Source organism: Scyliorhinus torazame, chromosome 19 (assembly GCF_047496885.1).
Source record: "Scyliorhinus torazame isolate Kashiwa2021f chromosome 19, sScyTor2.1, whole genome shotgun sequence".
NCBI lineage: Eukaryota > Metazoa > Chordata > Chondrichthyes > Carcharhiniformes > Scyliorhinidae > Scyliorhinus > Scyliorhinus torazame.
This window is the reverse complement of record NC_092725.1, coordinates 16,635,388-16,652,082: the sequence shown is the minus strand read 5'-3', so window position 1 is coordinate 16,652,082 and position 16,695 is coordinate 16,635,388. Positions and strand designations below refer to the sequence as shown.

Genomic DNA, 16,695 nt, shown 5'->3' with positions numbered 1-16,695 from the left:
TGTGGCGACCAGAATTGAACACTATACTCCAAGTGTGGCCTAACTAAGGTTCTAAACAGCTGCAACATGACTTGCCAATTTTTGCCAAAGGTGTGTCGGTGAGGTGGCGATGATCAATGCGGGGATAGGTCGGGAGAGTAAGCCTGGGTCAGGTGTTCTTTCGGAGGATAGGTGAAGACTCGATGGGCTGAATGGTCTCCATCTGCCCTGTGGGGATTCTGTGGAATCTATGTTTCTTTCTCTCTCGTTATCTCTCTCATTCTCTGTCTCGTTCTCTCTCTCTCTCTCTCTCTCGTTATCTCTCTCCCTCTCTCTCTGTCTCTCTCATTTTCTCTCTCTCCCATTCTCTCTCTCTCTCTCTCTCTCTCTGTCTCTCGGTCTCTCTCTCTCTCCTGTCACTGTTTCTCCCAGTTTTTCCCTATTTCAGTCTCATTCTGCCTCTGTCTCTCTCTCATTATTTCTGTCCATCTCTCTCTCCAACTCTTTGTCTCTGTGTCCTTCGCTCTCTTTCTCACTGACTGTCTCCATTTTTCACTCTCTCGCTCTGTCTCTCTGTTCCTCTATTTCTCTCCCTCCAACTCTGTGTCTCTCTGTTTCTGTCCTTCGCTCTGTCTCTCTGTCTCCTCGTCTGACTTCTCTCTCCTTCTCTCTTCTCTCCTTCTCACTCTCTCTCTCCATCTCTGTCCTCTCACCCACCTCTCTCTCTCTCTCTCTCTCTCTCTCGCTGTCTCACTATCTGTTCCTCTGTCGTTTCCCTCTCTCTCTGTAACTCTCAATCTGCCTCTTTCTCCCTCTTTTCTTTTTCACGCTTCTCTCCTTCTCTCACTCTCTCTGCCCTCTCTTGCCCTGTCGCTCCCTACCTCGCTCATCTCTCTTCCGGCCTTTCATTTTGTTACTCCTTCGAGATCGCTCACCCTCATCTTTCCTGCTTCCCAGCTCACTTTCGATCACTCTCGATCATTCTCTCTCTCTCACGGTCTCTCACTCTCACTCTATCCCTCTCAATTCACTCAGTATGTTGTTTCATGCCTCAAAACCCAAACCCCCGAATCCCAGAGACCCTCCCTCTCGAATCTCACTGCCTCTAAATCTAAAGCTCTGCCTCACGGGACCCTTAAGCACTTCCAGGGTGATGGCACTTGAAGCTCAAGAGCAGTCATCGCAACTTCTTCTGACAAATGGCACATGTATGTATATGAAGCAAAACTGGAATAAACCAACTTCAGTTGGGTTTTTGAACTCTTTGCGCAGGCAGCTATGTTTTCAACAAAGCTTTATCCCTGTCTGTGTCTCTCGATAGCTGCTTTACTCAATCTATCTATATTTCAGTCTCGCTCTGTCTCTATCGCTCTTTCTCATTCGTTTTGCCCATCTTTCAATCTCGTTTTCTCTCTCTGGAAGGGGACCCATCCACCACCTTCCACATCCGCTCCCTCCCCCACCGACGCACAGCGGCAGCCGTGTGTACCGTCTACAAGATGCACAGCAGCCGCTCGCCGAGGCTCCTTCGACAGCACCTTCCAAACCCGCCACCTCTCTCACCCAGAGGGACAAGGGGCAGCAGAGGCCCAGGAACACCCACTGCCTGCAAGCTCCGCCGAGCCCCCCCCCACACACCATTCTGAGTGGGAAATATATCGGCAGCTCCTTCACTGTCACTGGGTCAGAATCCTGGAACTCCCTCCCTAACAGCACGGTGGGTGTACCTACACCACACGGGACTGCAGCGGCTCAAGATGGCGGCTCACCCACCACCTTCGCGAGGGGGCGGTTAGGCATGGGCAGTAAATGCTGGGCCCGGCCAAGCGATGTCCACATCCTCAAAATCCAGAGGAGAGAGTGAGGGCAGAGGAGCCTACCGGAGATGAGGGATGAATGGAAGATTACCCCGCTTGCTTCTTCACTCGAACGCAGAAGAAGAGGTCAGGGGAAAGGAAGATGCGCCGCAGTTTCCGCGTATTCTCCGTGACTTCAACAACGTAACCGTCCTTCACCAGGTGCTGCGCCTGAGAAATGGAGAAGAGAAGGTGAAACGGAACAGGGAGCAAAATAGACCAACCAACAGCATTCCTGCAGAATCGGGAAAACGGAAGTGAGGTGTCACAGTGTGTTAGATACACTGTCCTTTCCCCCTCTGGGACCGGGTGTCACAGTGTGTTAGATACACTGTCCTTTCCCCCTCTGGGACAGTGTCACAGTGTGTTAGATACACTGTCCTTTCCCCCTCTGGGACTGGGTGTCACAGTGTGTTAGATACACTGTCCTTTCCCTCTCTGGGACCGGGTGTCACAGTGTGTTAGATACACTGTCCTTTCCCCCTCTGGGACAGTGTCACAGTGTGTTAGATACACTGTCCTTTCCCCCTCTGGGACCGGGTGTCACAGTGTGTTAGATACACTGTCCTTTCCCCCTCTGGGACCGGGTGTCACAGTGTTAGATACACTGTCCATTCCCCTCTGGGACAGTGTCACAGTGTGTTAGATACACTGTCCTTTCCCCCTCTGGGACAGTGTCACAGTGTGTTAGATACACTGCCCTTTCCCTCTCTGGGACCGGGTGTCACAGTGTGTTAGATACACTGTCCTTTCCCCCTCTGGGACCGGGTGTCACAGTGTGTTAGATACACTGTCCTTTCCCCCTCTGGGACAGTGTCACTGTGTGTTAGATACACTGTCCTTTCCCCCTCTGGGACAGTGTCACAGTGTGTTAGATACACTGTCCTTTCCCCCTCTGGGACAGTGTCACAGTGTGTTAGATACACTGTCCTTTCCCCCTCTGGGACCGGGTGTCACAGTGTGTTAGATACACTGTCCATTCCCCTCTGGGACAGTGTCACAGTGTGTTAGATACACTGTCGTTTCCCCCTCTGGGACCGGGTGTCACAGTGTGTTAGATACACTGTCCTTTACCCCTCTGGGACCGGGTGTCACAGTGTGTTAGATACACTGTCCATTCCCCTCTGGGACAGTGTCACAGTGTGTTAGATACACTGTCCTTTCCCCCTCTGGGACAGTGTCACAGTGTGTTAGATACACTGCCCTTTCCCTCTCTGGGACCGGGTGTCACAGTGTGTTAGATACACTGTCCTTTCCCCCTCTGGGACCGGGTGTCACAGTGTGTTAGATACACTGTCCTTTCCCCCTCTGGGACAGTGTCACTGTGTGTTAGATACACTGTCCTTTCCCCCTCTGGGACAGTGTCACAGTGTGTTAGATACACTGTCCTTTCCCCCTCTGGGACCGGGTGTCACAGTGTGTTAGATACACTGTCCTTTCCCCCTCTGGGACCGGGTGTCACAGTGTGTTAGATACACTGTCCATTCCCCTCTGGGACAGTGTCACAGTGTGTTAGATACACTGTCGTTTCCCCCTCTGGGACCGGGTGTCACAGTGTGTTAGATACACTGTCCTTTACCCCTCTGGGACCGGGTGTCGCAGTGTGTTAGATACACTGTCCTTTCCCCCTCTGGGACAGTGTCACTGTGTGTTAGATACACTGTCCTTTCCCCCTCTGGGACAGTGTCACAGTGTGTTAGATACACTGTCCTTTCCCTCTCTGGGACCGGGTGTCACAGTGTGTTAGATACACTGTCCTTTCCCCCTCTGGGACAGTGTCACAGTGTGTTAGATACACTGTCCTTTCCCCCTCTGGGACTGGGTGTCACAGTGTGTTAGATACACTGTCCTTTCCCCCTCTGGGACCGGGTGTCACAGTGTGTTAGATACACTGTCCTTTCCCCCTCTGGGACAGGGTGTCACAGTGTGTTAGATACACTGTCCTTTCCCCCTCTGAGACCGGGTGTCACAGTGTGTTAGATACACTGTCCTTTCCCTCTCTGGGACCGGGTGTCACAGTGTGTTAGATACACTGTCCTTTCCCCCTCTGGGACAGTGCCACTGTGTGTTAGATACACTGTCCTTTCCCCCTCTGGGACAGTGTCACAGTGTGTTAGATACACTGTCCTTTCCCCCTCTGGTGTGTTAGATACACTGTCCTTTCCCCCTCTGGGACAGTGTCACAGTGTGTTAGATACACTGTCCTTTCCCCCTCTGGGACAGTGTCACTGTGTGTTAGATACACTGTCCCTTCCCCCTCTTGGACAGTGGCACAGTGTGTTAGATACACTGTCCTTTTCCCCCTCTGGGACAGCCTCAGTGTGTTAGATACACTGTCCTTCCCGCCTCTGGGACTGGGTGTCACAGTGTGTTCGATACACTGTGCTTCCCGCCTCTGGGACTGGGTGTCACAGTGTGTTAGATACACTGTCCTTTCCCCCTCTGGGACAGTGTCACAGTGTGTTAGATACACTGTCCTGTCCCCCTCTGGGACTGGGTGTCACAGTGTGTTAGATACACTGTCCTTTCCCCCTCTGGGACTGGGTGTCACAGTGTGTTGTAACTCACTCCCAGTGAGTTCTTCCAGTGGGCCAGAGAAGACACAGCCAGAGTGAGACACAGCAAAGAGTGAGTTTGGGAATTTGAAGCTAGGTGGCGATTCGAAGCTTGGGAGGGAGGAGGTGCTTTTTATCCCTGGTAAGTGACTGGTAAGCAGTTTTTCTTTTTCTTTTCAATGGTATAGTTATTTATTTTATCTTCGGGTTATTTTTGGATTTGTAGTTGTATCAGTTAACCGAAGGTTTAAGACCTGGCAGGAGATCCCAGACCCGTGTCATGCTCCTCGTGTGCGATGTGGGAGCTCAGGGACACGTCCACTGTCCCTGGCTCCTTCACGTGCAAGAAGTGTGTCCAGTTGCAGCTCCTGTTAGACCGCTTGACGGCTCTGGCGCTGCGGATGGACTCACTTTGGAGCGTCCGCGATGCTGAGGACGTCGTGGACAGCACGTTTAGCGAGTTGGTCACACCGCAGGTGAAAGGTACTGAGGGAGATAGAAAATGGGTGACCAAAAGACAGAGCAAGAGTAGGAAGGCAGTGCAGGTGTCCCCTGCGGTCATCTCCCTGCAAAACAGATATACCGCTTTGGATACTGTTGAGGGAGATGGCTCACCAGGGGAAGGCGGCAGCAGCCAGGTTCATGGCACCGTGGTTGGCTCTGCTGCGCAGCAGGGCAGGAAGAAGAATGGCAGGGCTATAGTGATAGGGGACTCAATTGTAAGGGGAATAGACAGGCGGTTCTGCGGACGCAATCGAGACTCCAGGATGGTATGTTGCCTCCCTGGTGCAAGGGTCAAGGATGTCTCGGAGCGGCTGCAGGACATTCTGGGGGGGGGGGGGGGGGCTGAACAGCCAGCTGTCGTGGTGCACATCGGCTCCAACGATATAGGTAAAAAACGGGACGAGGTCCTACAAGCTGAATTCAGGGAGTTAGGAGTTAAACTAAAAAGTAGGACCTCAAAGGTAGTAATCTCAGAATTGCTACCAGTGCCACGAGCTAGTCAGGGTAGGAATGTCAGGATTGATAGGATGAATGCGTGGCTCGAGAGATGGTGCAAGAGGGAGGGATTCAAATTCCTGGGGCATTGGAACCGGTTCTGGGGGAGGTGGAACCAGTACAAACCGGACTGGCTGCACCTGGGCAGGACTGGAACCGATGTCCTAGGGGGGTTGTTTGCTAGAGCTGTTGGGTGGGTTTAAACTAATGTGGCAGGGGGATGGGAACCGATGCAGGAAGTCGGAAGGTAGTAAAACAGGGACAGAAACAAAAGGCAGTCAGGGGGAAAGTGTAAGGCAGAGAAGCCAAAGACAAAAATCAAAAAGGGCGACAGTACAAGGTACAGTGACTGAGGGGAGCTCAGTGAATAGGACCAGGAATACTAAAAGGAATAAACCGGGAAGTAAAAACATTAATGGTAAGCGACGTGGCAGGTTGTTACATGAAGATATGGGTTCAACGACAAGGAAAATTAGGAGAAAAGTTAAGAGGAAATATAACTTAGGAGAGGTTACTGATCGAGGGGTTAAGATTCAAAACAGAGGTATAAAAGCCAACATAAGTGTACTTTACCTGAATGCTCGTAGTATTCGGAATAAGGTAAATGAGCTGATGGCGCAAATCATTGTGAATGACTATGATTTAGTGGCCATTAATGAAACATGGTTAAAGGATGGTCACGACTGGGAGTTAAATATCCGAGGGTATCAAAGTATTCGGAAGGACAGAGTGGATGGTAAGGGAGGTGGTGTAGCTCTGTTATTTAAGGATGACATCCGGGCAATAGTAAGGGATGCCATCGGTGCTATGGAGGATAAGGTTGAATTCATTTGGGTGGAAATCAGGAATAGTAAGGCGAAAAAGGTCACTGATAGAAGTAGTCTACAGGCCACCAAATAGTAACATTATGGTGGGGCAGGCAATAAACAAAGAAATAACTGATGCATGTAGAAATGGTACAGCACTTATCATGGGGGATTTTAATGTACATGTCGATTGGTTTAACCAGGTCGGACAAGGCAGCCTTGAGGAGGAGTTTATAGAATGTATCCGCGACAGTTTCCTGTGTAATGAGACAGGATTGATTAATCATCTCATGGTTAGGAATCCTCTCGGAAGGAGCGATCACAATTTGGTGGAATTTAAAATACAGATGGAGGGTGAGAAGGTAAAATCAAACACTAGTGTTTTGTGCTTAAACAAAGGAGATTACAATGGAATGAGACAAGAACTAGCTAAGGTAGACTGGGAGCAAAGACTTTATGGTGAAACAGTTGAGGAACAGTGGAGAACCTTCCAAGTGATTTTTCACAGTGCTCAGCAAAGGTTTATACCAACAAAAAGGAAGGACGGTAGAAAGAGGGAAAATCGACCGTGGCTATCAGAGGAAATAAGGGAGAGTATCAAATTTAAGGTAAAAACATACAAAGTGGCAAAAATTAGTGGGAGACTAGAGGACTGGGAAATTTTTCGGGGGCAACAGAAAGCTACTGAAAAAGCTATAAAGAAGAGTAAGATAGATTATGAGAGTAAACCTGCTCAGAATATAAAACAGATAGTAAAAGTCTGTACAAATATATGAAACAAAAAAGAGTGGCTAAGGTAAATAGTGGTCCTTTAGAGGATGAGAAGGGAGATTTAATAATGGGAGATGAGGAAATGGCTGAGGAACTGAACTGGTTTTTTGGGTCGGTCTTCACAGTGGAAGACACAAATAACATGCCAGTGACTGATGGAAATGAGGCTATGACTGGTGAGGACCTTGAGAGGATTGTTATCACCAAGTAGGTAGTGATGGGCAAGCTAATGGGGCTAAAGGTAGACAAGTCTCCTGGCCCTGATGGAATGCATCCCAGAGTGCTAAAAGAGATGGCTAGGGAAATTGCAAATGCACTAGTGATAATTTACCAAAATTCACTAGACTCTGGTTGGTCCCGGCGGATTGGAAATTAGCGAACGTGACACCACTGTTTAAAAAAGGAGGTAGGCAGAAAGCGGGTAATTATAGGCCAGTGAGCTTAACTTCGGTCGTAGGGAAGATGCTGGAATCTATCATCAAAGAAAAAATAGCGAGGCACCTGGATGGAAATTGTCCCATTGGGCAGACGCAGCATGGGTTCATAAAGGGCAGGTCGTGCCTAACTAATTTAGTGGAATTTTTTGGGGACATTACCAGTGCGGTAGATAACGGGGAACCAATGGATGTGGTATATCTGGATTTCCAGAAAGCCTTTGACACGGTGCCACACAAAATGCTACTGCATAAGATAAAGATGCATGGCATTAAGGGGAAAGTAGTAGCATGGATAGAGGATTGGTTAATTAACAGAAAGCAAAGAGTGGGGATTAATGAGTGTTTCTCTGGTTGGCAATCAATATCTAATGGTGTCCCTCAGGGATCAGTGTTGGGCCCACAATTGTTCACAATTTACATAGATGATTTGGAGTTGGGGACCAAGGGCAATGTGTCCAAGTTTGCAGACGACACTAAGAGGAGTGGCAAAGCAAAAAGTGCAGAGGATACCGGAAGTCTGCAGAGGGATTTGATAGATTAAGTGAATGGGCTAGGGTCTGGCAGGTGGAATACAGTGTTGACAAATGTGAGGTTATCCATTTTGGTAGGAATAACAGCAAAAGGGATTATTATTTAAATGATAAAATATTAAAACATGCTGCTGTGCAGAGGGACCTGGGTGTCCTAGTGTATGAGTCGCAAAAAGTTGGTTTACAGGTGCAACAGGTGATTAAGAAGGCGAATGGAATTTTGTCCTTCGTTGCTAGAGGGATTGAGTTTAAGACTAGGGAGGTTTTGTTGCAATCGTATAAGGTGTTAGTGAGGCCACACCTGGAGTATTGTGTTCAGTTTTGGTCTCCTTACCTGAGAAAGGACGTACTGGCACTGGAGGGTGTGCAGAGGAGATTCACTAGGTTAATCCCAGAGCTGAAGGGGTTGGATTACGAGGAGAGGTTGAGTAGACTGGGACTGTACTCGTTGGAGTTTAGAAGGAAGAGGGGGATCTTATAGAAACATATAAAATTATGAAGGGAATAGATAGGATAGATGCGGGCAGGTTGTTTCCACTGGCGGGTGAAAGCAGAACAAGGGGGCATAGCCTAAAAAATAAGGGGAAGTAGATTTAGGACTGAGTTTAGGAGGAACTTCTTCACCCAAAGGGTTGTGAATCTATGGAATTCCTTGCTCAGTGAAGCAGTTGAGGCTCCTTCATTAAATGTTTTTAAGATAAAGATAGATAGTTTTTTGAAGAATAAAGGGATTAAGGGTTATGGTGTTCGGGCCGGAAAGTGGAGCTGAGTCCACAAAAGATCAGCCATGATCTCATTGAATGGTGGAGCAGGCTCGAGGGGCCAGATGGCCTACTCCTGCTCCTAGTTCTTATTTTCTTATGTTCTTATATTCTTATGTAGATACGCTGTCCTTTCCCCCTCTGGGACCAGGTGTTACATTGTGTTAGATACCTTTGTACGAACTGAATTCTTCTGTTGAATTTTCTGATTGGTTGCAGCAAGAAAAATGTTCGAATCATTCAGAGCTCCTTCCAACTGGCAGTAATCAGAATGTTCCCTCGGGGTATGGAATAACAGCTCCTAGAGCCAGAAAACAGCAATTAGACCAGTCACGGACCGAAACCCCTTCCCGTTCACTCCCACTGTACACAATCCCAATGGATGCAAACCCCTTCCTGTTCACTCCCACAGTACACAATCCCAAAGATCCCAAACCCCTTCCCGTTCACTCCCACTGTACACAATCCCAATGGATCCAAACCCCTTCCCGTTCACTCCCACTGTACACAATCCCAATGGACCCAATCCCCTTCCCGTTCACTCCCACTGTACACAATCCCAATGGACCCAAACCCCTGCCCGTTCACTCCCACTGTACACAATCCCAATGGACCCAATCCCCTTCCCGTTCACTCCCACTGTACGCAATCCCAATGGACCCAAACCCCTTCTCGTTCACTCCCACTGTACACAATCCCACTGGACCCAAACCCCTTCCCGTTCACTCCCACTGTACACAATCCCAATGGACCCAAACCCCTGCCCGTTCACTCCCACTGTACACAATCCCAATGGACCCAATCCCCTTCCCGTTCACTCCCACTGTACGCAATCCCAATGGACCCAAACCCCTTCCCGTTCACTCCCACTGTACACAATCCCAATGGACCCAAACCCCTTCTCGTTCACTCCCATTGTACACAATCCTAATGGATGCAAACCCCTTCCCGTTCACTCCCACAGTATACAATCCCAAAGATACTGGGAGTGTTTGATGGGGACAGTGTGGAGGGAGCATTACTCTTTATCTAATCCCCTGCTGTACCTGTCCTGGGAGTGTTTGATGGGGACAGTGTGGAGGGAGCTTTACTCTGTATCTAACCCCGTGCTGTACCTGTCCTGGGAGTGTTTGATGGGGACAGTGTGGAGGGAGCTTTACTCTGTATCTAACCCCGTGCTGTACCTGTCCTGGGAGTGTTTGATGGGGACAGTGTGGAGGGAGCTTTACTCTGTATCTAACCCCGTGCTGTACCTGCCCTGGGAAAGTTTGATGGGGACAGTGTAGAGGGAGCTTTACTCTGTGTCTAACCCCGTGCTGCACCTGTCCTGGGAGTGTTTGATGGGGACCGTCTAGAGGGAGCTTTACTCTGTATCTAACCCAGTGTTGTACCTGGCCTGGGAGTGTTTGATGGGGACAGTGTAGAGTGAGCTTTACTCTGTATCAATTACTAGGGGGCATAGGTTTAAGGTGAGAGGGGCAAGGTTTAGAGTAGATGTACGAGGCAAGTTTTTTTACGCAGAGGGTAGTGGGTGCCTGGAACTTGCTACCGGAGGAGGTGGTGTAAGCAGGGACGATAGTGACATTTAAGGGGCATCTTGACAAATACATTAATAGGATGGGAATAGAGGGATACGGACCCAGGAAGTGTAGAAGATTGTAGTTTAGTCGGGCAGCATGGTCGGCACGGGCTTGGAGGGCCGAAGGGCCTGTTCCTGTGCTGTACATTTCTTTGTTCTTTGTTTGTTCTAACACCGTGCTGTACCTGTCGTGGGAGTGTTTGATGGGGACAGTGTAGAGGGAGCTTTACTCTGCATCTAACCCCATGCTGTACCTGTCCTGGGATTGTTTGATGGGGACAGTGTAGAGGGAGCTTTACTCTGTATCTAACCCCGTGCTGTACCTGTCTGGGGAGTGTTTGATGGGGACAGTGTAGAGGGAGCTTTACTCTGCATCTAACCCCATGCTGTACCTGTCCTGGGATTGTTTGATGGGGACAGTGCAGAGGGAGCTTTACTCGGTACTGATGAAATATTTACCTTAATCAGCAGGGTGAGCCGTGTGAGGTGACTCACTGGTGTGTGGAGCAAGGCTGTGGGATAAAGAAAGGACAGTTTTGTGTATTCTGACCTCGTTTAGGAAATCAATTTAAATCTCATCCTCCCAAAACACATCTGCTGCATCAATTCCCTCCATATTGGGAGCGTTTTATGTTTCCCACATTTCCACAGTTACTGTGTGTGGTAGTCGGTATTAGGGGTATTACAGTACCCTGAATATTGCTGTAAGTCCATTGGTGTGGGAGGTACCTGAGACTGCTATTTTCATTGGTGAAGCCTGCCTGCTGGCTCCGCCCAGTAAGGCGGAGTATAAGAGCCTGTGTCTCCCCAGCAGGTGCATTCTGTACCTGCGCTGCTGGGGGAAACATCTAATCCAATAAAGCCTTCAGTTGTCTCCAATCTCGTCTCAGGGGTTATTGATCGAGCATCAATTTATTGGACTAGATTTTAAAGAATGGAGCTTCGAATCAAGCCGGAGTGTCTGCAACTCAACCCCCACACGGCAAACTCAGCGGCAACCTTCAAACACTGGCTGCCGTGCTTCAAAGGATACCTCAGGATGGCCACGACTACACCCACGGAGGACCAGAAAATGCAAGTTCTCCACTCGAGGGTGAGCCCAGAAATCTACACCCTCATCGAGGATGCGGACGATTTCACGGCCGCAATGATCCTGCTGAAAGGACACTATATTCGCCCAGTAAACCAGGTCTACGCCCGACATCTGCTAGCGACGAGGCGACAAATCCCCGGGGAATCGCTGGAGGAGTTCTACTGTGCGCTCCTGGTGTTAGGGAGGAACTGTGACTGCCCGCAAATTTCAGCCAGCGACCACACAGAACTTTTGATCCGGGACGCTTTTGTTGCAGGTATGCTGTCCTCCCAAATCTGCCAGCGATTGCTGGAGAAAGAGACACTGGGCCTCAAGGAGGCACGGGCCCTTGCCAGCTCCTAGGATGTGGCCTCCCGAAACGCCCGCGCTTACGTACCCGGCCGTGCGGCAGCCCCTTGGCAGCGTGGAACCCCCCCCCCCCCCCCGAGGCCGACTCCGATGCATCCTCCATCCCCCCACAAGCTTGCACTGCGAGACTGCCAGGCAACCCCGGGGGCCCCCGCTGCTATTTTAGCGGGCAAGCCAAGCACCCCCAGCAGCGCTGTCCTACCCGCTCATCCATCTGCAGAGGGGGCGGCAAAAAGGGCTATTTCGTGGCAGTATGCCAGGCCCGGGCGGTCGCTGCGGTCTAAAGGGGCGAACCGGGACCGCCACCAAAACTCTCTCCACGTGCGCCCAGCGGGCGCCGCCATCTTCCTTCTCCAGGGCCACCTGCGGCCTCCGGGCGCCGCCATCTTGTCCCCCGGGGACCACGCGCAACGGACGAGCGTCGCCATCTTGTGCACCCCTAGCCATGTGCGACCAGTGGGCGCCGCCATCTTGGCTGGACCCTCAGGACCCCGACTCGGATGACCAAGCACCGCCCGAGAAAAACATCCAAATTTTTCCACAACTTGCCTCGGTGGCCCTGGACCAGTCTCAGCCCCGAACTCTCGACTGCGACGATGACCGTGCTCATCAACGGGCATAAAACATCCTGCCTGATCGACTCCGGGAGCACAGAGAGCTTCATACACCCCAATACAGTAAGGCGCTGTTCTCTTCACATCCACCCAGTCAACAAAAAAATCTCCCTGGCCTCCGGGTCTCACTCGGTAGAGATCAAAGGGTTCTGCATAGCGAACCTCACGGTCCAGGGGAGGGAGTTTAAAAATTACCGGCTCTACATCCTTCCTCACCTCTGCGCTGCCACGCTTCGAGGGTTAGACTTCCAATGTAACCTCCAGAGCTTATCTTTTAAATTTGGCGGCCCTATACCCCCCCCTCACTGTCTGCGGCCTCGCGACCCTCAAAGTCGATCCGCCTTCCCTGTTTGCGAACCTCACCCCGGATTGCAAACCCGTCGCCACCAGGAGAAGACGGTACAGCGCCCAGGACCAGACCTTCAGTAGGTCGGGAGTCCAGGGGTTACTGAAGGAAGGTATTATTGAGGCCAGCAACAGTCCCTGGAGAGCTCAAGTAGTGGTTGTAAAGACCGGGGAGAAGCATCGGATGGTCATCGATTATAGTCAGACCATCAACAGGTATACGCAGCTCGACGCGTACCCTCTCCCCCGCATATCCGATCTGGTCAATCAGATTGCACAGTACAAGGTCTTTTCCACGGTGGATGTCAAGTCCGCCTACCACCAGCTCCACATCCGCCCTAGCGACCGCAAATACACTGCTTTCGAAGCAGACGGGCGCCCCTACCACTTCCTAAGCGTTCCCTTCGGTGTCACTAATGGAGTCTCGGTCTTCCAACGGGAGATGGACCGAATGGTTGACCGGTACGGTTTGCGGGCCATGTTTCCGTAGCTCGATAACGTCATCATCTGTGGCCACGACCAACAGGGCCACGACACCAACCTCCGAAAATTCCTCCATACCGCAAAAATCCTTAACCTGACATATAACAAGGACAAATGCGTGTTCAGCACCGACTGTCTAGCCATCCTCGGCTACGTAGTGCATAATGGAGTTATAGGCCCAGATCCCGAACGCTTGCGCCCCCTCATGGGGTTCCCCCTCCACAACTACTCGAAGGCCCTGAAACGCTGCCTGGGATTTTTTTCATATTATGCTCAGTGGGTCCCCAACTACGCGAACAAGGCCCGTCCACTAATTCAATCCACGGTTTTCCCCCTGTCGATAGAGGCCCGCCAGGCCTTCAGCCACATCAAAGCGGACATCGCAACGGCCACGATGTGCGCCATCGACAAATCCTTCCCCCTCCAAGTCGAGAGCGACGCATCCGACGTAGCTCTGGCGGCCACCCTCAACCAAGCGGGCAGACCCGTGGCCTTCTTCTCCCGGACCCTCCACGCCTCAGAAATCCGCCACTCTTCAGTTGAAAAGGAGGCCCAGGCCATAGTAGAAGCTGTGCGACATTGGAGGCATTACCTGGCCAGCAGGAGATTCACTCTCCTCACGGACCAATGGTCGGTTGCTTTCATGTTCGATAATGCACATTATCGAGCTGTCCACCTACAACTAGAACGATAAGATCTTGCGGTGGAGGATCGAACTCTCCACCTATAACTACGAGATCTTGTACCGTCCCGGGAAGCTAAACGAGCCTCCTGATGCCCTATCCCGTGGCACATGTGCCAACGCACAAGTGGACCGCCTCCGAGCCCTCCACGAGGGCCTCTGCCACCCGGGGGCCACTCGATTCTTCCATTTCATCAAGACCCGCAACCTGCCCTACTCCCTCGAGGAGGTCAGGACAGCCACCAGGAATTGCCAAATCTGCGCGGAGTGCAAGCCGCACTTCTGCAGGCCAGAGAAAGTGCCCCTGATAAAGGCTTCCCGTCCCTTTGAACGCCTCAGCATGGACTTCAAAGGGCCCCTCCCCCCCACCGACCGCAACACGTACTTCCTGAACGTGATTGACGAGTACTCCCGGTTCCCATTCGCCATCCCCTGCCCAGACATGACCGCAACCACCGTCATCAAGGCCGTCCACAGTATCTTTGCACTGTTCGGGTTCCCCGCTTACATACACAGTGATAGGGGGTCCTCCTTTATGAGCGACGAACTGCGTCAATTCCTGCTCAGCAAGGGCATCGCCTCGAGCAGGACGACCAGTTACAATCCCCGGGGTAACGGGCAGGTGGAGAGGGAGAACGGCACGGTCTGGAAGACCGTCCTACTGGCCCTACGATCCAGGAATCTCCCAGTCTCCCGCTGGCAGGAAGTCCTCCCGGATGCCCTCCATTCCATTCGATCACTAGTGTACCACGACCAACCAAACCCCTCACGAATGTCTCCTCGTCTTCCCTAGGAAGTCTTCCCTCGGGACCTCGTTCCCGACCTGACTGGCAGCTCCTGGACCCACCTTGCTCCGCAAACACGTGCGGGCGCACAAGTCGGACCCGTTGGTCGAGAGGGTCCGCCTGCTGCACGCTAACCCCCAATTTGGCTACGTGGCGTACCCCGCCGGCCGACAAGATACGGTCACCCTACGGGACCTGGCGCCCGCTGGGTCCCCACCCACACCCCCACCACCAAACCCACCCTCCCTCCCACCGGCGCACCCCACAGCGGCCCCCTTCCCAGGTGGATCGGTCCTCCCACCGGTCCCGTCTAGGGGTGATGAAGCTGCTGAAGAAGCCGAAGCCACGCTCCCGGAGCGACAGACGCCCGAGCCGGCGCCTGCATCACCGCCGAAGCTACGACGATCGCAGAGTACGGCCAGGGACCCCGATCGACTAATTGCTTCATTCTGACTGTAAGTAATGATTGTAAATAGTTGCGACATGTAACGAGGCAAAACACTGTGCTAATGTATACCGGGTACCACCATAACCTACACCTCTACCACTGTATAACGCAAGACCACCACACCCGCCGGACTCTTTTTTTAACAGGGGGTGAATGTGGTAGTCGGTATTAGGGATATTACGGTACCCTGAATAAGGCTGTAAGACCATTGGTGTGGGAGGTACCTGAGACTGCTATTTCATTGGTGAAGCCTGCCTGCTGGCTCCGCCCAGTAAGGTGGAGTATAAGAGCCTGTGTCTCCCCAGCAGCTGCATTCTGTACCTGCGCTGCTGGGGGAAACATCTAGTACAATAAAGCCTTCAATTGTCCCCAATCTCGTCTCAGGAGTTATTGATCGAGCATCACTGATTGAGCGCTGGTCTATCAGAGGGTCAGTACGGAGAGAGTGCCGCACTGTCGGATGGTCAGTGCTGATGGAGTGCCGCACTGTCAGAGGGTCAGTACTTAGGGAGTGCCGCACTGTTAGAGGGTCAGTACTGAGGGAGTGCCGCACTGTCAGAGGGTCAGTACTGCGGGAGTGCCGCACTGTCAGAGGGTCAGTACTGAGGGAGTGCCGCACTGTCAGAGGGTCAGTACTGAGGGAGTGCCGCACTGTCAGAGGGTCAGTACTGAGGGAATGCCGCACTGTCAGAGGGTCAATACTGAGGGAGTGCCGCACTGTCAGAGTGTCAGTACTGAGGGAGCGCTGCACTGTCAGAGGGTCAGTACTTAGGGAGTGCCGCACTGTCAGAGGGTCAGTACTGAGGGAGTGCCGCACTGTCAGAGGGTCAGTGCTGAAGGAGTGCTGCACTGTCAGAGGGTCAGTACTGAGGGAGTGCCGCACTGTCAGAGGGTCAGTACTGAGGGGGCGCCGCACTGTCGGAGGGTCTGTGCTGAGGGAGTGCCGCACTGTCGGAGGGTCAGTACTGAGGGAGTGCCGCACTGACAGAGGGTCAGTACTGAGGGAGTACCACACTGTCGGGAGCAGTACTGAGGGAGTGCCGCACTGTCAGAGGGTCAGTACGGAAGGAGCGCCGCACTGTCAGAGGGTCAGTACTGAGGGAGAGCCTCACTGTCAGAGGGTCAGTACTGAGGGAGTGCCGCACTGTCAGAGGGTCAGTAGTGAGGGAGTGCTGCACTGTCAGACGGTCAGTACTGAGGGAATGCCGCACTGACAGAGGGTCAGTACTGAGGGAGTGCCACACTGTCGGGAGCAGTACTGAGGGAGTGCCGCACTGTCAGAGGGTCAGTACGGAAGGAGCGCCGCACTGTCAGAGGGTCAGTACTGAGGGAGTGCTGCACTGTCAGAGGGTCAGTACTGTGGGAGCTCCGCACTGTCAGAGGGTCAGTACTGAGGGAGTGCCACACTGTCAGAGGGTCAGCGCTGAGGGAGCGCCGGACTGTCAGAGGGTCAGTACGGAGGGAGCTCCGCACTGTCAGAGGGTCAGTCCTGAGGGAGCTCCGCACTGTCAGAGGGTCAGTCCTGAGGGAGCTCCGCACTGTCAGAGGGTCAGTCCTGAGGGAGCTCCGCACTGTCGGAGGGTCTGTGCTGAGGGAGTGCCGCACTGTCAGAGGGTCAATACTG

General features: G+C 52.2%; 1 protein-coding gene across 2 annotated transcripts in view; it reads right to left on the bottom strand.

The window, feature by feature from the left end:
- Positions 1-16,695, bottom strand: part of LOC140396031 (active breakpoint cluster region-related protein-like) — a 247,430-nt gene that overhangs the window by 91,835 nt on the left and 138,900 nt on the right. For both annotated transcript variants that reach the window (XM_072484097.1, XM_072484096.1), the window contains exons 7-9: positions 10,733-10,785; positions 8,867-8,995; positions 1,888-2,006 (exon numbers count right to left, since the gene is read on the bottom strand). In XM_072484097.1, the coding sequence (XP_072340198.1) occupies positions 1,888-2,006; positions 8,867-8,995; positions 10,733-10,785 (301 nt within the window). The remainder of the gene's footprint in view (positions 1-1,887; positions 2,007-8,866; positions 8,996-10,732; positions 10,786-16,695) is intronic.